The sequence below is a fragment of the Chaetodon auriga genome, chromosome 18 (assembly GCF_051107435.1).
Source record: "Chaetodon auriga isolate fChaAug3 chromosome 18, fChaAug3.hap1, whole genome shotgun sequence".
NCBI lineage: Eukaryota > Metazoa > Chordata > Actinopteri > Chaetodontiformes > Chaetodontidae > Chaetodon > Chaetodon auriga.
The window spans coordinates 9,210,176-9,232,991 of NC_135091.1; the positions used below are offsets into that span (position 1 = coordinate 9,210,176).

General features: G+C 42.9%; 4 protein-coding genes and 1 non-coding gene across 6 annotated transcripts in view; 4 read left to right on the forward strand and 1 right to left on the reverse strand.

The window, feature by feature from the left end:
* The window catches only part of mthfd1l (methylenetetrahydrofolate dehydrogenase (NADP+ dependent) 1 like), a 31,492-nt gene extending 21,258 nt beyond the window's left edge, over positions 1 to 10,234 (reverse strand). The window contains exons 1-17 of the mRNA XM_076756259.1: positions 9,890 to 10,234; positions 8,859 to 8,943; positions 8,573 to 8,623; positions 8,410 to 8,463; positions 7,506 to 7,630; positions 6,741 to 6,841; positions 5,905 to 6,041; positions 5,328 to 5,439; positions 5,094 to 5,161; positions 4,894 to 4,991; positions 4,645 to 4,818; positions 4,409 to 4,545; positions 3,842 to 3,888; positions 3,256 to 3,363; positions 2,856 to 2,930; positions 2,010 to 2,112; positions 669 to 745 (exon numbers count right to left, since the gene is read on the reverse strand). Coding sequence (XP_076612374.1) covers positions 669 to 745; positions 2,010 to 2,112; positions 2,856 to 2,930; positions 3,256 to 3,363; positions 3,842 to 3,888; positions 4,409 to 4,545; positions 4,645 to 4,818; positions 4,894 to 4,991; positions 5,094 to 5,161; positions 5,328 to 5,439; positions 5,905 to 6,041; positions 6,741 to 6,841; positions 7,506 to 7,630; positions 8,410 to 8,463; positions 8,573 to 8,623; positions 8,859 to 8,943; positions 9,890 to 10,125 — 1,788 coding nt within the window. The 5' untranslated portion in view covers positions 10,126 to 10,234. The remainder of the gene's footprint in view (positions 1 to 668; positions 746 to 2,009; positions 2,113 to 2,855; positions 2,931 to 3,255; positions 3,364 to 3,841; positions 3,889 to 4,408; positions 4,546 to 4,644; positions 4,819 to 4,893; positions 4,992 to 5,093; positions 5,162 to 5,327; positions 5,440 to 5,904; positions 6,042 to 6,740; positions 6,842 to 7,505; positions 7,631 to 8,409; positions 8,464 to 8,572; positions 8,624 to 8,858; positions 8,944 to 9,889) is intronic.
* A 1,906-nt stretch (positions 10,235 to 12,140) lies between these two features.
* stx11b.1 (syntaxin 11b, tandem duplicate 1) lies at positions 12,141 to 14,433 on the forward strand. The gene is made up of 2 exons (XM_076756674.1): positions 12,141 to 12,262; positions 13,142 to 14,433. The coding sequence occupies exon 2, from the start codon at positions 13,223 to 13,225 to the stop codon at positions 14,117 to 14,119; it is 897 nt and encodes a 298-aa protein (XP_076612789.1). The 5' UTR covers positions 12,141 to 12,262; positions 13,142 to 13,222; the 3' UTR covers positions 14,120 to 14,433.
* A 1,298-nt stretch (positions 14,434 to 15,731) lies between these two features.
* Positions 15,732 to 17,512, forward strand: LOC143336546 (syntaxin-11-like). Its single transcript, XM_076756770.1, has 2 exons — positions 15,732 to 15,817; positions 16,475 to 17,512. Exon 2 carries the CDS (start codon positions 16,480 to 16,482, stop codon positions 17,389 to 17,391), a length of 912 nt encoding a protein of 303 aa, XP_076612885.1. The 5' UTR covers positions 15,732 to 15,817; positions 16,475 to 16,479; the 3' UTR covers positions 17,392 to 17,512.
* Positions 17,513 to 20,187: 2,675 nt separating this feature from the next.
* Positions 20,188 to 20,270, forward strand: trnal-uaa (transfer RNA leucine (anticodon UAA)). Its single transcript has one exon. It is a non-coding gene; the product is annotated as a tRNA-Leu (tRNA).
* A 1,997-nt stretch (positions 20,271 to 22,267) lies between these two features.
* utrn (utrophin) overlaps positions 22,268 to 22,816 on the forward strand; it is a 174,964-nt gene continuing 174,415 nt past the window's right edge. Inside the window, exon 1 of one of the 2 annotated variants that reach the window (XM_076756295.1) lies at positions 22,268 to 22,704. The gene's annotated coding sequence lies outside the window, so the exon portion shown is untranslated. The remainder of the gene's footprint in view (positions 22,705 to 22,816) is intronic. The other variant, XM_076756296.1, reaches the window with a different exon arrangement.

Below are 22,816 nucleotides of genomic sequence, written 5' to 3' on the forward strand. Positions count from 1 at the left end.
ATAATACCCTGAGGGGCTATAGTGTATCCAGCGCTGGAGGAAGGTGGAGGACAGAGGAAGGGAAAGGGAAACAGAATGGATGAACTGATGGCTGTAAATGTAAGCATATGCTGAACTAGCTCTGAGGCTGTTCCAGGTGTGTGTGTGTGTGTGTGTGTGTGTGTGTGTGTGTGAGAGAGAGAGAGGAGGATGGGTGGGTCATTTCTCTCCTTCTTTAAACATTTGCTTTCACTTAGGCCTGCTCGCTTCCCATTGAGGTGAAGTGTTTATTTACAGGATTTCATTTAGCTGTCGTTGCTACAGACATATGGGTGAAATACATCAGGACTTTATCACGGCCAGAGGAAGGACTGGAAGGAGTGTGTCTGCGTGTGTGTATGGGAAAGTCTTTACACACTCTAGTTTTACTGTGTGGGTATCTAAAAATGCATACATCCCACAACAATAATAATAATAATAATAATAATAATAATATCAGAGCCATGTTAACCATCAAAGCCGCTGCACTGCACCTGCAGTGACATCACTGTTTGTCACCCTGTGTGAGTGAATGAGAAAATATTTGCAATGAGCAGTTATCGTGAAAATACACAAACCAAGCCGGAGGGTGAAACTCTTTTAAAAGAAGGCCACACATTGAAGGCTGTGAAGGCATGAGTGCTGCATACCTCTCTAATCTGTCCTTTTTCAGTGCTCGCCTGTCCAACCGTGATCTTCCTCAAGAAACGGTCATTTGTGTCAACAACTGAAAGAGAAAAAGAGTTTTAGTTTCTGCTAAGTTTCTCAGAAAATCACCAAAAAACCCCCCCCAAAAAAACAGCGTCAATAACAGACACATAAACTTTAAATATAGTAAATATAACTTAATTTGACACCTTAGACAGACACAAAAATTAAGCCTGAGTTTATAGCCTGACTATAAAAATCCATTTCCACACATGCTGAACGAATACAGTCAAATGCACACACATAAAGATAGATTCTTATCTCTTACTGTGAGTAGGTGTTGACACACTGAGAGCGCTTATGCTATGAGGGTTTAAAGTTTATGTGGCTGGAAATGGATTGTTCTGCGGTTACACTGTTGTTTTGATCAGCCAGAAAACCATGTCAAACATTATCCTCCTCCTGCTTTTGTCATGAGAGGGAAAGTGAAAAACACGGTTTGTTGCATGAACACACAGACACACAGTCGCAACCTCGCAACATTTGGTGGTAAATGTGTTTTTAATCTCCAGGGTCGGTCGTTGAAGAATGCCCTCTGGAGCCACAGGAGTAAATACCACATCAGTCATAGCAGCACCCGGCTGGTTGTGCTCACTGACAGCTTTAAACCAACACATCTACCACTGAGGTAGCTAGTCCCTCTCCGACCAGGCCCACATTTGTTTTCCTCTGGCTGCTGACCGCATCGCTTTTATCTTAAATGTGCTAATTCAATATGAACACAAGGGCCAGAAAGAGTTGGTTTAGCCAATTTTCACTGACGACGATACCAGCAGCGAGCGCCAACTTTAGAAGTCGGAAATCGGAAAAAATACAGCCTGACTCAAGATCGCATGTGACATTGTTTAGTTACAAAAAAGGCCCAATAAAACAATTAATGGACCATGTGATGTTTGTCAAGTCTTCCTTCGTATTAATGACATTTGTGTGATGTAGAGTCTGTGTAGATCTTGATATGAAGATGTCTTGGCACACGGAAAATCATATCGGAGTCTGCCATTGTTGTTGTTGTTAATATACAGCAGTGACTCTTTGGGCTTAAATCAAACCAGTCTGACGTCACTGTATTCACATCACTTTTGGCCCGAAGGAGAACTTTGCTGGAGTGGAAATCATATATTCAAACATTTGCTGTAGTTTATACATGATGAGTCACAGATGAAGCTTTAAATATAAGAAATTCAACTAAATATTTCCCTGTTTAGTTTGAGCTATGGAGAAAATGGTCTTGTCATCCACCCAGAAACACTGTACTGAGTGAACTGCTATCCATCTATGCATACCTCTCTGCCAGGTGATCTTGGACGGGTCAATGTCAAGGCGGACAAAGGTGCTGACTTCCTGGGGTGTGAGAGCTGCTGGGTCCACTTTATTGATCCCTAGACGCTGGAATGGAAGAGAGAAAGACGATTAAAGGCATCATTTGTAGGGATTTCTGGAGAAGTGATGCTCAGGTGCAATTTTTGGCTCCCATTCCACATTTACTACAATTCGGTCCCAGTTGTGGCACTACGGCTAGATACAGCAATTTATGAGACATTTTATGATAATATGACTATTTCTACATTTTATTCTAGACAAAAGCAGTGATACTGTTCTTGCTATGTCCTTATCAGCTGGACACAGTATCAGCGCCGCCATTAAAACCAAATCAAGACTAAATAAATGACTCAGAGGCGATCAACCCGCTGTCAGGTTCAAAAGGTTCACTGTGAAGTGCTCTATTTAAAAAACGTACACAACTCTTTATCTCTCACCCACCCTACCCATTAAGACCAATAAATGTTTTATAGTCCTTTTAACTTCTCATCCCAGAGGCTTCCACACAACAGGACGGACAAACACTGAGCTGACTTGTGTTCAAACTTCTCCACAACATCCAGGTGTATTTCATCTATTAAGATTTGATACTAGCTATTTCTTCATCAACTCGACATGAAACGTACTTACAGATGCATAAACATAGAGCAGCTTCAGGAGGTACAAACAAATATTTAGAGATGAGGACATGGTGGAGGGAAGCAGCCATTTTTAAAATAGGCTCACTGAGGTCCTCTAGTGGACAAAACCAACACAATTTTTGGCAAGGACAACTCTGGTGATTCTGGCACTGCAGTGCTTGAACTTACACGCAGCCTGGCGATTTGGATGGGGGAAAATCTTCGGACTCCATTCACGGAAGGGACCAGTCTATTGAACAGGGCCTGCGAGGTATGAGGCAAAACAATTACATTAAATGTATGCATATAGAGTACATTTCATTGCACCTTGGAGGATAACAGTGTTTTCTTGAATAGAATCCACCACACAAAAAAGAAAATCTATGCCCTTAAATAGATGGATGGAGCATAGATGATGGATAATTAACATAATGCATCATTTCCTTTGTTAAATCACAGACAATGATAAATCTAAATAGCAAATCCCCAACATCAGTGTCGATATATTAGCATCCAGGTTAAAAACAGTCTGACATTTTCATTGGTGTAAGAATAAGTTATTCCTGAGTGACAATCAGCACACGGTCACCTTGTCTGATTGAGTCGCCTCATGGAGCATCCTGGCATCGATAGCCGCTGCCACCAGGTTATTGGCTGCTGTGATGGCGTGAATGTCACCAGTCAGATGAAGGTTGAACTGAAGGGTACAATAGACATAAAAAGATGAAGAACAAAGAGAGAAAAAGAGAAAGAGATGTGAGGGAATAGAGCCTCTAACAAAGTAATCTCATGTCCCCCAGGTCTTTAAAATATTATGACACATTCGCCGTTTGGCATGAGGCCCCGACTTCAAGGAAACAAAACATTCTTCGGAGGTGAGAGGGCAGAGCGGTGGAAGGAAGAGGCTGAAATAAGATGGTGTTTTGATATGAGCAAAGGAGACTGCCTTATTAAAGGTTATGCGTCTGGAGCTCCAAAACGTCCTTCCCTCTCACCCCTCCCTCCCTCCCTGCCTTCACGGACAGCGTCTTTAGACACAGGCAATATTATGCCACAGCTCCAGGGGTTGTGTGTGTGTACGTTTGTGCAAACTAGCGTGAGTCTCTGCATGTCTTAGCTCTTTGAAGCCTGCGCTCGTCCTGCTAGGGAGCACCGAGAGCGTCTGTGTGTCTTACCTCCTCCATGGGGATGACCTGTGCATATCCCCCTCCTGCAGCTCCCCCTAGGCACCAAGAAGAGGTAGCACAGTCAGAGGCAGACAAACAGGACAGGGACACACAGAGGAGGAATGCTGAGTGGTGGACTCTGAGTGAACTACTCCACCCCGGCACAAAATGTTGCAGCGCATGAAACGCTAGCCTCACGCTGACAAACATAGCTTATCACACAGTTGGTTGATACATTCCTGACAGCCGGCTTTGGACGCCCGTCTCTGTTTGTGTCCACATCCCACTCAATTTATTCGATCAGAAGAAAAACAAAATTCAGAGAGTCATTTCAAAATAACATCCACCATTTGAAACAGTTTGACATCTCTTCTCATGTGACAACATCTCCTTAAAGAACGTAAGGGGAGTTGTTATTCATTGTGATAGCTGTCTAACAAAACAGAGTTTTGGGTTACTGTTCTGTATCAACATGTAGTCACGAGAAAGGTCAAGAGCACAGACAAGTGAAAGCATACTTCTCAGACAGAATGTGTCATGTACAATCAGTGTAAGGACCAAGTATTCACTGCTGACCTTTAACCCCAAAGGTGGGTCCCTGGGAAGGCTGCCGGAGACAGGCGAAGGAGTTCATCTTAAGGTGGGCGGACAGGGCCTGGACGAGGCCGATGGTCACCGTGCTTTTACCTTCACCCAGTGGGGTGGGAGTTATACTAGCCATGCAGAAAACACAAAACATTTTGGAATGTCAGATTTTTTTGGTGTGCATAATGTAACTGAGTCTGTGTGCATTAATGTCATATCACACTCACCCAGCGACCAGTACATATTTCCCATCAGGCTGTGTGTGGAGGCGGTCTAACAGGGAGAGCCGGACCTTAGCTTTGCTCCTGCCATAGGCTTCAAGCTCCTCTGGCAGCAAACCAATCTCCTCAGCCAGCTGGTCCACTGGTTTGGGCGTCTGAGCTCTGGAGATCTCTATGTCACTGACGAATAGAAAAACAACCGTGGCATAGGTGCAACTTAGAGAACAGTAAAAATGAGAAAAGGATCTAAAGTACCTTGGCACAGGGGTCAGGGGCTGCAGTTTGAGGCTGCGCAGATGCCAGGGTCGGTACTGCTGCTCCTGGAGCCACCGGCTGCAACTACGCACCACATTCTAGTCCACAAAAACGAGAGACAGAGAGAATAAAGCAAAGAATAAAGGCAGAAAATAGTAAGCAAACGGCTCGAGAGCAGAGACAGAAACAACGAGGCTCACCTGTGTTCTGTAGGCTGCTGTGAGGTATCCTAACCCAGACTTTGAGGACATCTCAATGGCACATTCATCTACCACAAAAAACAATAGAATTAATGCTCATGTTGAGTGAAAACATGCACCACTGCTAAGTCAAGCATTGTCAGGCTTTATAGTGAGCTATCATCTCATCAAACGTCATTTCTTTCCTCTAAAGCTGAAGCGTGTGCGGGGTGATTGTGATGACTATGACGATACCTGTGTCGAGGGTGGGCTCGCAGCGGATGACAGCAGCTCCTGGTCTAACCCAGGCAGGTGGGACATCTATGTTCCCGGACCCTAACAGGACCACAGCATCAGCCTGCATCACCTAGACAATGAGAAAAGGAGACATTAGATATGAAGGATTCAAAAGAGAGGAAAGTATTAAAAAACGACAAGCGATGTCAAAGATACGTGTCACCTATTGTACATGACAAATGACTTTAGAGCAAATTAATCCGAAAATCCCCCACAGAAAAATGTGAGCCATCAGTAAAAAACAAAGAAGGGACAAGTACAAGATATTTCACGACATTGTATTTGAAAAAAGCAGAGACTGACTCCATGTGGTCAGCTGCTGAAACTCCACATACTGTAACTACTGGTGCAACTGAATAATGACAACAGATGGGAGAGTATATGGAGCTGACCACGAACACAAACCAGGGACCAAACTATAAACTTTCTACAGCCACCTTACACATCTACTGGGGCGGAGAGATTAAAACTTACTTTTCTTAAAAAGTATTTGGGGTAACAAAAGTGTTGAGACCAGAAATAAAAACACACACACCTGTTTCTGCAGGCTGTTGGAGGTCCAATGACTCTTGAGAGCAACCATTCCACTTCTTTCAATCAGGCACTGCAGGGCCACACCAAGGGGTCCTTCTCCTCCAACCAGCAACGCAGTTTTCCCTTCCAAAGGAGCATCTGCAGAAATGTTTTAATTGAACATTAGGACTTTATTCAACCATGATGTGCCTTATATGCACGAGCAACCTAACAGTCAGTTACGGTTGAGTCCATTGAGTCCTCACGGTCTGCATTGAAATGCTGACAAACGGATGGAAATACCTTTCCACACGAGTCTCAGAGTAGGTCTTTATAGCTTTGTGCAACACTATTGTCATAATTACAGATGAGGTGTGATGATATGTAGTGAATATTCAAATCTATTGTGATTTAACACACCATATACTACAGGAACTGGACGCAAAGTCTTCACTCTCCAGACGTGTACTGAGAAACTGCACCACATGTTAGCGAATCTCTGCTAGTTGTATGAGGGACACTCAGAATAACTGTGACCTTATGTACACCTGAACTTTGACCCCTACCCTCTGAACTCAAATTGGTCCCTGGTTCAACAGTCAGCCTGTCGAGTCAGCTTCTTCTGTTGTGTGCCAAAATCTTTTTGGTGCACAGCACTAAAGTACTCGAAGTTACACTAATCAAACTCACTTAATTCATTCATTTTTTCAGCCACACCTGTGTTTTCCAACCTGTGAGGCCTCGGAAAAAAAGTCCCTTCATAACAGCTGCATGTATCAAAGTGTTAGCATAGTGTTCATGAGTACAGCATTCAATAATCCCTGAACCTGAGACTGACTTCCATTCCCAAAAACTCACCATGTTTCTCCAGCAGATCCAGCACAGCGCTGGCTAAGGGAGGCACAAAGCCTCTGCTCAGGTCTCCTCGTACCAGACGGCCCACATTCAAATCGGATATCCTATAACAAGACGAAAATGGAAATGATTTTCAATAGAGATCAAAATAAATAAACTGTTCTTCTCCCTGGACGCCAGTCACTTTTTACAAGTTCGTTCATAAAATTTACAAAATGAACACACCTGAGGCGAACATCATTTATGTGTTACTGGTAAAACTGAACACAGTATATAACATAATTTTTAAGACTATATAACTGGGCAGAGATCTAGTTTTCATGGGACCACCTCAGCTATTTTTGATCAGTGTAAATCATTTGTCCTCAATTGAACTAATTTTGCATTTTCAAAGATTATGAAGGGCGCCTTGCCTATTTTCTCATTCACTCCTCTACTGAAGGCACATGCTCAACATTTATGCAGCCTTAATTCTGTGCAGCCCTTTTCTGATTTGTGCCAATTCTGACATACCATGTGAGTACATGCATTTATCTCAGAGAAACATGAGCAACACATGCCTGGCTGGCTGCTGCATGAAAATGTCTACTGACGACACATTTAACAACATGTTGAGTCATTTTTAAGAGGCATACAAATCAATCAAGAGAGACAACCTATCAAAAATGATCACAGGTAAAGAACTTCTAACAGCATGTGCTATTTGGCACAGATTCGCTCTTCGTTTTTATGTCTTTCTTAATGAGAGTAGCTAGTGCAGGTTTTTACCCATCTACATCCTTCTCAGGTCTCAGAGCGTTCAGTACTCGACTGGTGAGGGAAGCAGCGGGGAGGTGGAGGTAGACTCCGTGCACCCTGGGGTCTTCATTCAACTTCAACACCTCCTCTACAATCTAAACACACACACAAAGAGAGCATTTTTCCCCAGAAGAAAAATATACAGTATTTCCAAGTCATAGTAGTGGAAATGTAACATGTTTAACTGTTAATATCACACATGCTGGCATGAGTATTGTCAGTACATACACAGAAAACCCCTGCCATCACACCTACAAATTAAAGTACCTTGGGTCTTTCAAGAATTTTCAAAAACAAGGGAAAGAGTGAAACAGCAAACACACCGTCAGAATTAACATGTCAGTGCTTCTGAATGAGGATTACAAAATGATAGTAATCCATAAGGAAAGGGGCGGTGAGAGAGAGGGGGATTTAGAATAAAGAGAGGAGAGATGTGTGAAAGTAGAGCAGTGGATCAGTGGTTCAGTAGAGTGTTCTTTAGGCCAGGAATTGTGATGTAAATCATGCACTGTCAGCTGAAATGCTTGAGCAGTTCCCAGGAGTTCCTACTTTCCATATGGCTCAAGAGTCAACTTCAAACTGAGCAAAGAGAACTACAGCTGAGAGGCTGCTTCCCAGTCCCAGTTACATAATGTTGGAAACCACCATGGATCGACTGAACCAATTAGGAAATAAAGGATTAGTCTTGTATCCGTGGATATATCATGACTTATGGTTAAGTAAGTTTTAATGACATAACAGCTTACCTTGACAGTACACACAACCAGCATGATCACATGCTGCACAGACAAACAGCCAGGGGAGTGGTGCTTCATGCACTGACTTGCTAAACAATGTGGGAGAATAACCAAAAATGAGTGTCAGGTTCACTTACTTCATCTTCGCAGCACTCCTTCGCCAGACAAATCTGAGTGATGTTTAAGCCAATCTGTGGACATACGGACAAGGAGAGGGTGAACTGTTTGAAGGACTGTCCATTGGTGAAAGAGACAAAATGGGAAAAATGAATAAAGAGGAACAGCAAGAGAGAGTATTACCCTTCCTGCCATTTTCTTATTGATCTCCAACAAGCTGTCATCTTCACCTGCCTTTGAGATAAAATTGCCACGTTGAGAAAAACACACACAGACCTGATAACACAGGACTCTTCAATGGCTTCAGCAGGAATAGATAACCCTTAGGTCAAAAGCAAATGATGCAAAGCAGGATGAATGTCACTGCTCTGCCCAGCTAAGCTCCCTTTTTACTTGCCTTTACGTGGGATTTTATTCTACTGTGGTAAACACAAACTCTACGTAATACTTTTGTTTTTGCTTACAATACCTGTATAATGGCCAACAGAGGTTGGATCGCTGGATTTCTCCTCTGCAGCGCCACCATCGCCTCCTTGGTGCTCTGAACCACTTCCCTGTGAGAGAAAACTGATCAGCAATGTCCATTCATCCATTTCGATCCACGAACAGGGTTTTAGAATAAATTCCAGTCAAAGGTATACATGAGGCCACAGACCCCCGTTCTGCAAGATTTTGAAAAAGGTATCTCCAACGGAGAAGTGGATGAAATACTGTTTAATCTGCGTCTGTGGGTTAGGATTCACATTAACTATATCAATATATTGTAAAAAGAATGATTTGGAAATATTTACTGCAGTTAATGGTATGCACACTGTGAACCTGCGCACATTGGCCACCTCACTGCACACGTGACGGCCGTGGGCGTGGCTAACTAATGTCTAGCGTTAACACACTGACCTACATGTTGTCCAAAATGTAAACATTGACTGCATCACGTCCACCTCTAGCTATCTCGGATCAATTGCCAAGTGCTTGATGCGCTTAATTCCGCGTGACGATCCACGTAAAAGATTTAAAGATGAAATCCCATCACGTGCAATCAATGTCACACACAAAACGAATCGCATAAGAAGGCCTCTGCAAACATACAAACATATGTCTGAAGATTCTCATTCATCCAGGAAACACACACATGGGGAGATGTTGGTGATGCTACAGGTCACGTAACCTCACAGTAGAACTTATCAGCACGACCCGTTCACCCGTGTGTGTTTTTAGCTTTATCCACCAACGAATTCAGGCTCGTTTTAGCGTCGTGTGTTTGGCAACGACGGAGAAAAGTTACATCAGCTGGCTGGAGTTCCTCTGATCATATCGGAAACACGTGCACAGCTGGCTGCTAGCCATCAGCAAAAACGCCGGTCAGTCAAGAACTACCGACCACCGTTAGTCACCTAAGCTACCACGCGACCGAATCTTTCTTTGGACCCAAAATAACACAAAGACATCAGTAATTGAGTAACGTACGGCCCCGTGTCAACGAACATATTTCCTTCTTACCTCAAAGAACTGTCGCATTCAAAGTCATCATGCTTTTGGGACTGTTTCCCAAAGTTGACGACTAATTTCGGGTTGGTTCCGCCGCTGGTAGTAGCGCTTGCTGTTCGGATAAGCAACCGGCCGTTGGCGGGACCAACCGATGGGCATCTCCGCGACAAGCCGCTGACCCTGCTTCCCGGGCGGGCTGGAAGTATCCGGAGGCTGCCGCAAGCACTGCGAATCATAGACAACTTCATGGTCGTTTCTTTTAGTGGTTTTTTAAATGGTGGCTTGTACGTTTTTCCTCTCTTTGTCTTGCGATGGTGAGCGAGGATTCAACCTGTGGGAGGAGGAAAAAGTTGAGGTGGCGACGGGGTTGTGATGGAGCTACGCTGCCTTCAAATGTAGTCGGAAATTTGGCAACCTAGCCACATCCCCAAAATGTGGTAAATCAATGAAGCATGAAGAACGACGCTTTATGATGATGACACAAGCTGTACGACGTTTGGAGTGCAGAAAATGTAGATATCACGCATTCTTCTTCCGGGTTCAAGGGTTACGTTAATTCTAGCTGCTTGCGTTATTAAAAGATCACGACAAAAAATGGTCTACATTTTGTGACGAATTCGGGTACAGTGGAACATTTGTGTCGAGGTTATAAATCCGAGGTATACGTTAATGCACCATCCTCAAAAGAAGGGGCTTACGAGCACGCGCTTTCACGTGCTCTATTGACACACAGGGGAGGAGGCCAGTTAAGGCCACGTGGGGACACAAATATGACCCATACATCCAATTAGGACTCTGAACTCGCTGAAAAGATCGCGGCCTGTTGACCCGGGGACATGTCATGCGGACGTTTTGGATCCAAGACGGTCATATTTGCACATGTCTGCATGTGATAACGTGTGCATGAGAAAAAAACACAAACTTAAATACATCTCGGATCACTGTCACATATCTGTAAAATACTTCTCTGGAAACAGCAGCAGCTACAATACTTGAGTATGTTAACAAAAAAAGAGAAGATAATCAAGTCCGGTCACTAATCTAAATTAAACCAGTCACATTTGGGGTGGACCAGGCAACCAAGGGCAGAGGGCTGGAGGTCTGACAAGCCTACTGCACACTGTAGACTGGATCACATGGGTGTCAGATGTCCCTCTGCATCAGCTCTGAGATTGACTTTAACCAACTTAACAAACTGCTGCCATTTTTATTTTAGTTCTGCAAATATATATGTTACAAAATAAAATTAAATAAATAAATAAAATTCTTGTTTGTGGTTTTGATTTAAAGCTAGTTTTTGCAACATAATTTTATGCAACTGCTGTTTTGCCAGTGAGTAAACCCCAGCTATGTCTTTGTTCTGGGTTTACAAAAAGGTTTGTAAGTTATACAAATGTTCATACACCTAAGAAGGAAAATTGATTTTTTTTTTATTTCATTTTTTTTTTTTTTATGATGAAAATACTAATTGATGCTAACATCTGGGTAAAGGTCCTTTAAAATTTTCTCCGATTTTACATTTATATCTTCCTGTATCAAGTCTATGCATATACATATTTTTCTTCAATATACTGCTAAATATTTTTTTTTTTTTACCACTGTGCAACAGTGGAAAAACACTACTCTTTTGTATGGAGTTTTAAATTTTCTATTTGGTATTTTATTCATTTCTATGTCTTCTGTCTGACACACAAACACACACACACACACACACACACACACACACACACACACACGAGAGTAGTCATTAAGGCGTGGCTAGGTGAATCTTAAACCGTAATTCACCCTTAACATGGGTTTGGCTTTACCGGCACCAGGACTGACAGGTATCACTGCCATGAAAACTAAAGACTAAAGAATAAAGCCGTCCATGGTGTCTCTGGTTCAAGGCGCAATGACTGTCGCTTGACAAGTGTCCCCTGTGCGATAATCTCCAGCAAACCCCGTAAAAAAAAAAAAAAAAAAAAAAAAAAAAAAAAAAAAAAAAGCACCAGTCTCAGTCGCTTTACATTTTCTAACACTTCTGCTTTGTTCTACCCCGTGAGTTCAAATTGGCACTCACTTGGTTCATTCGCACCAGCTGTTCACGCCTCGTTCCATCCAATTGACGCGCCTGAGACGCAGCGTCACTGCAATGGCCAAACCGACCCGGCTTCATTCCTCAAGTCACATCATTGCAGTCCCATGGCGTGGCGCAACCATCTCCCTAACAAAACTAAAGGTGAATACCAGTTTTGGCTCTAAAGATAGCTGCATTACGCATGTGGGGCCCTTTGTTTCTGCTCAGCCCGGAGCAGCCGACTTCAGAGTCATAGGATGGTGCTGCGGCCGCGGCCACCTGTCCAAGGGTATAGTCTGATGTTTGAGGCGATCCGAGCAAAACAGGTAAGAAGCTTTCTGTTAATCTTGCTTCCTGTGTGAAATACAACACATCATAAAACGTGCTGAGATTTATGTGGTGATAGCTACTCAGTAGGGTTTATAAAATGCATTTCCGTGGCCTTTATACATGAAACCAATTCGTTTTAAATCATTGATATTTTGAAATAAACGCTGTGATTTCTTCTAAAAATGTATTCAAAATGAAGGCTGAACAGTCAAAGATCGTTTGAATCTCTCCCAGTTTAAAAGAGGAGTGTTTTTCAGGTGTGTTAGGTATCATAGAGAATAATTTACAACCTGATGACCAGGGGTCAATATTAATACCTGTAGTCATGAATTTTAATATTCTAACTTCTAGATGTCAACATTATATGGAATTGTTTAAAATAAAAAAGGAGAAAAGGAAGGACAACAACGTCATGGAGGAGTTGCTGAAGTCTGTCCAGTGACTGACTCCTAATGTTGTCACGAGCCTCTTTATTTAACACTGAACACGTTGTTTTATTGCTCAAACTCGAGATCCAAGACATTCCTGTATCAGGTGAAGAGTATTTGCAGAATCTGATGCTCCATTTAGATCTACAGTGAAAACGAATGTCCGGATAAAGACGTCAGACAGATCACAAGTGAGGAGAACTAGTTTGGTGAGGAGCAACACCTTTGACTATTCTTTGGAGAACCTGTTGGGCCAGTGCTGGGTGGGTTAGAGCTGAAGGAAGAAGGAAAAGGCTTTTAAACAAGCACAACAGCTTTAATGAGACACCTGGTCTGTTTAAACTTGTGTCCCTTTTACATTTTTGTGTTATCGAGCCATCTGTGGTGAACAAGTTCAATTCCATGTGATTTAATGTAAAGACTTTTTGTTGTTGATGGTTCTTTCAGGTCAGTCATCTTTACTGAGTCGAAGAAAGATAACCAGACAGGAGAACAATCTGTGAGCGATACCTGTCCTCCAGTCCAACCATGAGGGACAGACTGAGCAACCTGCAGGAGCTGTCCAGTAGCTACGTGGAGTCAAAGGAGCACACGGACTCCACTGTCTCCGACTCCTTCAGCAATGTGGACCTAGAGGAGGAGCTGCCCCATGAAGCAGTGGTGTTCGACAACAGCCCTGCTCTGGCGGAGGTCTTTTCCCAGTCACAGGAAACCCACAGAGAGATCCAGCTCATCCGCCTGGAGGTTAAAAGGCTACGTGAGCAGAACTCACGCATGCTCCAGGGCGTCACCACCATGAGCACTATCAAAAGGGACTCCAACGCCATTGGTGCTGACATAAAGTCTCGGGCTGAGACTGTGCTAGCACGCCTGCAGGAAATGGATGGCACAGCCCACAAGCTAGAAGAAGAACATGGCTCAAATTCTGCCATCACACGTATCGCAAGAACCCAATACGCTTCCCTCAGCAATGGCTTCCGCGACGCCATGTTTGACTATAACGAGGCGGAGATGAGCCATCGGGATAACTGTAAAGCCCAGATCCGGAGGCAAATGGAGATAGTGGGACGTGAGGTGTCAGGAGAGGACCTGGATGAGATGATCGAGACGGGTCAGTTTCACATGTTCACCGATAACATCATGACTGAGGGTAAAACGGCTCGATCGGCTCTGTCCCAGATAGAGAAACGTCACAAAGAGTTGCTGGACCTGGAGACCCGCATCAATGGCATCCATGAGATTTTCCTGGACATTGCCCTGCTGGTGGAGGAGCAGGGCCCCATGCTGACCTCAATCCAAACCAACGTTCAGAAAACTGATGAACACATACAGGACGCCCTCGTGAAACTCGGCAGGGCCAAGCGTCATGACAAGAACAACCCCTTTAAAAAGATGTTTTGCAGCTGTTTCCCGTGCTACAATTAATGACTGTAGAGATGGTAGAGGGGTGGCCAAATACGTCACGTTCCGACAGAGAATAGTTTAAAGATGTTATGTTTAAATCGAGAAAGAAAAAAATGCTCGGATAAAATATTTTAAAATTGTATTTAAGTAATCCGTTGATGTTTGTATGGAAAGCTTGAGACTGGTATCTCAAATCAGAATGAAGCTGCCCATGACAGAGATGTGACGCAGACCTGAAACAAAGGTTATCTGAAAGGTTTTCCATGTTTTATAGCCTGCTGAATCTCCACATGGGAGGGGTTTACCAAATAACACAGTGTGAGGACTGTCAGAAGCTTTTTGATGATGGTTCCTGATGCAGTAAACCCCCTGAAGAAATAAACCCTAGAGAAATGCATGATAAGCAACTTCAATCAAACAACTCTTACCTAAAATTATTTTCTAGTGTCTGACCTGATCCATTCCAGTGCAATAATTTGACAGCAGTTTTAATGGGATTTATGGTCAGTCTCAATGTTATGCAGGAATCACACAGCTGATGTATTGTGATGGATGCTAATGTGTTTTATGACTATATGTATAATACCTTTTATGTTGTCTGCCTTTCTTCTGTGGTATCATGTATATGACATAAAGAGTTATATTAAAATCAGTGAGTTTGGGTTTGTTCTTGTTAGAACTGGAAATCTACACCAACACATGAAAATACAGACCTGTTGACATTTAATAATAATCAGCTTTATTTGATAAAGCACCTCTCATACAAGGAATGCAGCTCAAACTGCTTCACATAAAAAGTCATGGAATTAACATAAAAGCAGGGATAGAAAATCGAAACACGTTTGATAATAATAGTAAGTGCATTAAATCAAGTAAAATACAAGAATTACAGCTGTGCATGAATGTGAGGCAAAGCACAAAAGTTTCTAGCATGTATCAGGCATAGCTAGTTAGAGTGAAGAGATGATTCAGTGAGCTGGCGTAACTGACAAAGGCCGCATCCCTCATTTTCTTTCTGCTGTTGCTGGAAACCTCTTGGTACTTGCTCATTAAGGGCTTTGTAAACAAGGAGGAGGACCTTAAAATCAAACTGAATGTTACAGGCATCCAGCTGGGTTTCAGCATCTTTTTAAAGTAGAAATGGTCATACTTCAGATCTGAATCTAGGATAACACCAAGGCTTGTAACCTCATATTTAATATTTGGTGAATACATCAACACATTTTCTCAACTCAAGTTCACACTGTGAACTGCTGAACGTGTTAGGTAAGTGGGAACTACACAATAACTGTAATCCCTGGTATGTTCCAGCTACTGTCTAGCCCTGGAGCACCCATTGTCCAGTGGTGCACTGTCAAGTAGTTATATCTAATTCCTCAGATTTCTTCGGTAGCTGTCTCGTGAACACTTGTCCTTGAAGCAATATTTGAGAGGAATGTTGTCTCAATCGGCCCAGTCTCCTGTTTTCTGATGTGAAAATAGTCTGAGCAAAAAACAAAAAATGCATCTCCCTTCCAGGAAGTAATGTGTGTTGCAGTGGGAAGGACCATGTCTGTCACCTGGGAAGGGGTGGCAGTCACACACACTGAACACACACAGCACACAGACAACTTCCTTCATCAGAGGAAAAAGATGTGCTTCCCAAGCGCCTTGGACCAAATAAATCTGCTTTGAGGAGATTTACCTGCTTTCTGATTTTGTGGGAGACAGTCATAAAAGGTAAGACACTTTGAGTTGATAGCTGAATAATATTTCACTCATTTTCTTTGGAAAAATGTGCAGCAGAGGCAGCTGGAGACAAGTGGATAATTGATGGGAGTTGATTAGTGATATGCTGCCTAAGCAGCTTGGAAAGACTGATGCTAGACTGATTCAGCGGCCATTGAGGAGACATTTAACAGCTTTTAAAACAGTTATTTGAATTTTTACAAATTAGGTATGAGGAAATGGATTTCCTGTGTGCAGACTGTGACTCTGTGAAAGAATCAGTGGCAGACATTCAGGCAAGCACCACATTCTTTTTTGTGGAGCACGAGGATGACAAAATGAATGTACTGAGAAGTACTTGGACAATTATATAGTGCAACACTATCTTCTGCCATAACCCCACTTTCAAAGAAAATGTCTTTTTGTTTTTCAATAAGATACCGTCTTCCTTGTTCCTGGAGAAAATGAATGCATTCCAACAAGCTTTTGAGCTGTGACTGCTGTCATTGTTCACAACAGAAAGAAAACCTACTGCAGATAAACTGACCAGTTGTATCAGTTGTTACACATAGCGCTGACATTTCAGCTTTGGTTGAGTGATGTAGTTTCCGTGGGTAAATTCATAAACGAGCACATTAAGCAACATCTTGTTTCACTCTGGTTTCTCAGGCAGAATGCGGGACATGCTGGAGAGGCTGCAGGCCATTAGTGAGGAGGAGGAGGAGGTGGAGGGCAGTGAGGCCGAGTTTTATGGCTCTGAGTATGACGTAGACAAGGTGACTCTGTCTCAACAGGCAGTGGTGTTTGAGAGCTCCTCAGCTATTGACGACATCCTGGGGGAGGCCCACTCCATACGCAAGGAGATCTCCTCGCTACACTTGCAGGTGGAGCGTCTAAGCACCCATAATGAACGCTTTGGAACCTCTGTACGGCGCCTCACCCTACTCAAAAAGGACTCTGACTCCATTGCCAGGGGGATCCAGCAATGTGGGGAAGCCCTGTATGCCCGCCTTCAGGCTCTGGGTAGACAGAGCAGGCAGCTGGAGGAGAAAGAGGGTCCCAACTCTGCTGTTAGCCGCATTGCCCGAGTTCAGTACGACACGCTGACCCGTGCCTTCCATGCTGCTATGAGTGACTACAATAAGGCAGAGGAGATGCAGAGGAATATATGTCGGGAGAGGATCCAGAGGCAGGCCTCCATCCTGGGGTCTGAAATCACTGATGAGCAGCTCGATGAGATGGTGCACAAAGGTGGTGAGGGATGGGCTGAGCTGTCGCAGAGCCTGCAGACCCAAGGTGCACGCTCGTCCCGCTGGGCGATGTGTGAGATCAAAGGCAGACACAAGGAGCTGGTGGAGCTGGAGGCCAGGCTGAAGGAGGTGCATGAGCTTTTCCTGCAGATGGCCATGCTGGTAGAGGAGCAGGGGTCCATGCTCAATAACATTGAGGCCAATGTGTGTAAGACTGAGGAATATGTGGAAAAAATCAATGTTGACATCAAGAAGGCCCTGAAGTACAAGAGGAAAAATCCTTTCCTGCAATGTTGCGCCTGTCTACCCTGTTGGAGACACAACCAAAGTCTGTAGGGCTTATTTTGACTTATTCAGTTTTATGGATGATTGAAATAAACATTTACCTGCAAAACGTTATGGACAGCTGAGAATAAATGTTATGCAAAGTGCTTAATTCATGGAAAATCCAACCTTTACAGGCTCATGAGTTACCAGCTGTCCAAAATGTGATTTGCAGTAAATCCAATGTTCCTGTTATTTATATTAGAGAATTAATGCATTAATGTATGTTTGTGCATGAGAGAAGTCTACATTTTAAAATGATGTTTTAATTTAAGGTGAATCCATTAAGCAGTACACTCACATACAAAATAAATGCTCATGTGGTAAATGAAAATAGTTTTTTTTTTTGTCCGTTTTTTTGAGAAATACGCATGGTCTCTGGAAATGTGGAAGAATTGGAGTCATGAGAGTGATGGGCAGGACTAAGGATGGAAGGAGAATTGACAAATTACAGTTAGTGGTGACAGATGAGATCCATTTAGAAGATTTAACAACTACAACCCTGATTCCAATAAAGCTGGAAGGTTGTGTAAAACACAAATAAAACAGAGTGTGATACCTTGCTAATCCTTTTAGACATATACTCAATTTAAAACAGTACAAAGACAATATATTGAATGTCTCACCTCAGCTTCACTGATTTTTGGAAATATCTGTTTATTTTGAATTTGATGCAGCAACACGTTTCAAACAAGTTGGCACAGGAACAACAAAAGACTGAGAAAGGTGTGGAAGGCTCCAGAACACCTGTTTGGAACATTCCACAGGTAAACAGGTTCATTGGTGACAGGTTATAGCATCATGACTGAGTATGAAAGGAGCATCCTGGAAAGGCTCAATCGTTCACAAGCGAGGATGGAGAGAGGTTCACCACTTTGTGAAAAACTGTGTGAGCAAGTAGTCCAACACTTTCCGAACAATGTTTTTCAGCACACAGTTGCAAGGAATTTAGGGATTTCACCATCTACAATCCATAGAGTCATTAAAAGATTATGAAAATCCAGAGAAATCTCTGCACACAAGGGCAAGGCCGAAAACCCAACACAGAACGTGTTGATCTTCCTTTCCTCAGGCGGCACTGCAGTAAGAACCGACATGACTGTGTGAAGGATATTATTACATGCTCATAGCATGGGTAACTTGCTCTTGCACTGTATTCAACTGAAAATAGGTGAAAAAGTAAATGACTGCATTCTGCATTATGTGGTTGCGCTTCCAGAGAGAATTGATCTTCTTTTGTAAGTGGGAGGAGATTTAGCCAGACAGACATTAAATAAACACTGATGCCAGAAAGTGAAAGTTGAAACCGCCAGTGCTTCATGTCAGTGACAAAAAGACAAGCCTGGCTTAAATTGCTAAACTGACGTGGATAGAGAGGAGGACGACATTTATGGAGTGAACAAGGTAGGCTATGCTACAAATAGCGTTGCTCAAACCGTAGAGACACAAGTTTTAAAAGTCAGAAATGACACGGCAAACTAAAGAATGGGGAAGAGGAAAATCTTCAGATTTTTCTTTGAGGCAGACAAGCTGTTTAGACATGCCTTAAGATCCCACGACATAATCTAGGCTGTTTTCTGAGTGTCAAATTAGAGCCTCGTAGCCTTTAGCTGTTAATGATGCCAGACTGTGTGGCCCCAGGAGAAGCTAAATTATGTGAAGAAATGATGTCCTGAGTTTGTGTAGTTTGTTTCTTAGCTTGTTACTGACAATTGACAAACCCTTAAAAATGAGCAACTATAGCATAGACAAATTCAACCTGCTTGGGCTCCTCTTAGCACTCTTTTCTCCTCCTGTGTACATTACTCCTGGTATATTACATGGCCCCACATTTGTTGCGTGACAGTTTGATAAAACAAATAATATGTCACATAGTAAACACAACGCCAGCTGAAATAATAAAGCCCCTAAACCTAGATACTGAAATGGCCCCTCAAGATATGACACCTCAAGATCGGGTAATAAGCAACACCAACATTAATAAATACATCAAATCAGTTTAGATTGTGCTTTAGTGGTGTATATAACACAGGTAAAAGCTGCTCGTGATTAATTAAAACACGCCCTGAGATCGCGTCCTGAATCGAACCACAGTGTTGGTGCCTTAATTTGTCAGTTTCGATGGTGACCCATGTAGTAGGCGTGCCCTGTGGCCCGATAAAGCAACGTGTTACTTTCACTTCGAGTCAGTTACCGACTTTTAGAGCTTCTCCTCTGTGAAACACTCCAGAGGTTTCTTTCTGTGTTATTGGTGTTTCGCATTGCTTCGTGTCGTTGTATGGTCACAGTATGTGGCAATTATAGCTTAACAACCCACCGTATGCAAGAAATTAGCGTGGGGCAGTCGCCGCTCGTGGACGTGCCGTGCGGGCTGCAAACCAGCTGCAACTTCTGCTGGCAGCTAGCACGTGCTAACGCTGATTAGCTTCTGGTCCCCGGTAGTTCTAGTGGTGATGATAGCTATAACAAGGTTTTTTTGTTTTGTTTTGTTTTGTTTTTTTCTTTACCAGCACGCTGACGTTTATTTATTATTCTTAAACACACCCTAACTTACCACGGTAATGTTTGTGGAAGTTGTGACGCCTTGCCAATGAGCATAACCCGAGCAAACTGCTCCAGTCGGCCTTTCGATAAGTAAGCTGCTAGCTGCGAACTCTACGCTAGCGTCATAGCTTTACGATATGGCAGTATTGTTACAACCCATTGCGTACTGTCTGTCCTCAAAATAAAAACGTATACAACATATATTTTATATATGTTCTTATACCCAGTTTTTCAGAGGGAAATGTGGCGGGATGTGGTGTATACACCAGGATGGCCGAGTGGTTAAGGCGTTGGACTTAAGATCCAATGGACATATGTCCGCGTGGGTTCGAACCCCACTCCTGGTAATCCATTTTAGTGGCGTCTGTACCTCATCAAATAATGTCAGACAGACGACGATGGCACATAATTAACGAGTGGCGTCATCGGAGAGCACATACCACTACATGAAATCAAAACAGAGAATCGAATTGTCGCTAGTCAGCACATTTGGTGAAACATTTTCCTCTGCATGCACATAAAAGAAAGTACAACAGAAGATTCCATAAGTAGAGGTAACGTGACAAAGCAGAGACATTAAAGGAAAAGATTTTAATATTTTAAGTAGTCATTATTCATTGTCTATAGTGACTGAGAGTATCAGGGACCAAAAAAACAAGATCAAACTCAAGATTTGCAGCGATGACACAATTAGTTTATTTTAGCTCTGTTGATTGTGGGGAACATATTTTTGCCCATTTTTTAATATCTGTCGTTTAATAGTGTATTTGTCCATTGAAGTCATACAGGTAACTGTGGTCCATTTTTCAGCGGTAGTTGCACCATTGGTACAGAAGGGGGCACTCTAAGCCCTTCTTGTCGTCTCTGGGCTGGCGTCCAACACAGGCCCAATGAAGGCCAACACACTCTCACCCCTATAATTTCGCTGCAAGGGCGATGCCTTGGACTCATGAATACCCAGTCATCTGCATCTGCCACAGGAAAAGCTTCACAGAAAATAGCTGTAACTCTTTTTAAGTAGTATGCAAAAGTGTGTTGCACTGTAGTAACATTGGTCCAAAAAGTGTAGATGGAAATTAAGCATTTTGAAACTTTCTTGACCTGTCAAAATTCTCTGCAGCTCTGTTGCACTGCAGTGTTCACAAACAGTGAATGCAAACAGATAGCAGCACCTGTGTGTGAAAGACATTTGTATGCTGGGGCCTCCATACTCCAGATTTCCTCATTTTACATTTTAATCTATGCAAACATGTTCCTATTTGTCCCTGTGGTCCTATACTCACCAACAAATAAATATGCTGTCACTTGATAGGCGTTTGAGGCCTAACAGAGTGCTAATTTGTGAAATTGAGCTTCTTCTTTCAGCCGTGTGAGGAAACATCCACAAAAGAGCCCTGACAACTGAGAAGAGGGAGGGAGAAGGATAAGCGCTTACAATGGAAGATCAACATCTCTGCATCCCCAAAGCCTCAGAGACTCTTTCCAATGACCCTTAATCTATTATTCAGTCTCCTGTGGTACTGGAAAAGTTGTTTCTTTTCAGGCCAACATACCACACAGTATAATAATATGAAACCTGACACAAGAGGTAGTGGCAGGTTTTGAATACTTTTTTCACCACTATAATAGTTTTCATCATTCTAGTCAATAAAATATGTATCACTTCACACATAGTACAACAATAAAGAAAATATCTTGGATCAAAGGGCTTTGTGTAAATAGCCCGAGGTGCCTTTCAGTGGAAAACATCCCATTTTTATTCCATTGCAGTAAAGTTTCTCGTGCAGCATTGCGTTTTCCAGTGGGAATCACTGGTCTCGTTGGTGTTACGTCACGTGACGCCCCCCGCGCCATGTTTCCATCTCCGCGTCAGGAAAACTTTTACAGCCAGAGGGAAAAGCTCGAGACTAGAGTCAAGACACCCAGAGTGGACGCTGTGGTTCCGGCACAACCTTCAAAATAAAATTGACAATTGAGGAGCAGCTGAATTAAATGAGGACTGTCGTGGGTGAGGGGGGCTGTCAGTAGCATATTTCAATATCACTTGTGTCTTTTCACTCGTAATTCATGTCATGACCGTATCTTTAAAAACACGCAACTGTAATATATGGGGCGGTTCTGTAATGATCAGGCCGGGCTAACAGTACGGTACCTATTTATGCTGGAAGCCTCAATGTAAACCTAGCATTACATTATTGCGGCGATACATTATTCCAAATTTGCCAGGAGAATTTATAAAATTACAAATTTATCGGGAAAGGCAGCGAATTTCTAGCGATTGACTTTTACTTCGAAAGACTTGTTTTAGCATTTCCGTTATGTTTTGCTAGCTCCGTCGAGTTTCACATCGGCGTAAGCGGCAGGGAGAAAGAGTCAAGAAACAGAAACAAAGTTGTGGGACCTGAGTCCACGGTACTGCGGTGTTCACCCGTGAAATGTAAGAACCGTTTCTCCGTTTCCAAGAGACAGCCCGCCGTGTGTTCTGAAGACTACGGCGGTTGTGCTTTGCTTTGCGTTGCAGAAAAGGCGTCTCTTGAAGCTGCTTTTTTTTGGCACATTGTGGAGACTGGATGCGCTTGAGAACGGTTCCCTTTAGTTAGCTAGTTAGTGGAGACGAGTGCCTCGTACCTCGTAGAAAATGCCTTAATTCATTGGATTAAATTACTTTTTTAACTGTCCAACTTTTCAGTAATTTTTACTGTGTATTTGTCTATCCACACTGTACCCGTTTTGGACTTGTTTTGAGGGAGCACGTCTCCTGACTCCTTGGTGACAGCAGAGGTGAGTGAGTGATTTGGATCCGTGAAATGTCTCGGACCTGTAACGTTAACCGTCCTTGTGTCAACGGAATTTCAACGCTTACTGTGACGTTCAGAGTCAGACTTTGGCTGTA

Excerpts from the sequence above, each read along its gene's own strand:
- stx11b.1 (XM_076756674.1), top strand. The coding sequence starts at position 13,223 with ATGAGGGACAGACTGAGCAACCTGCAGGAGCTGTCCAGTAGCTACGTG.
- LOC143336546 (XM_076756770.1), top strand. The coding sequence starts at position 16,480 with ATGCGGGACATGCTGGAGAGGCTGCAGGCCATTAGTGAGGAGGAGGAG.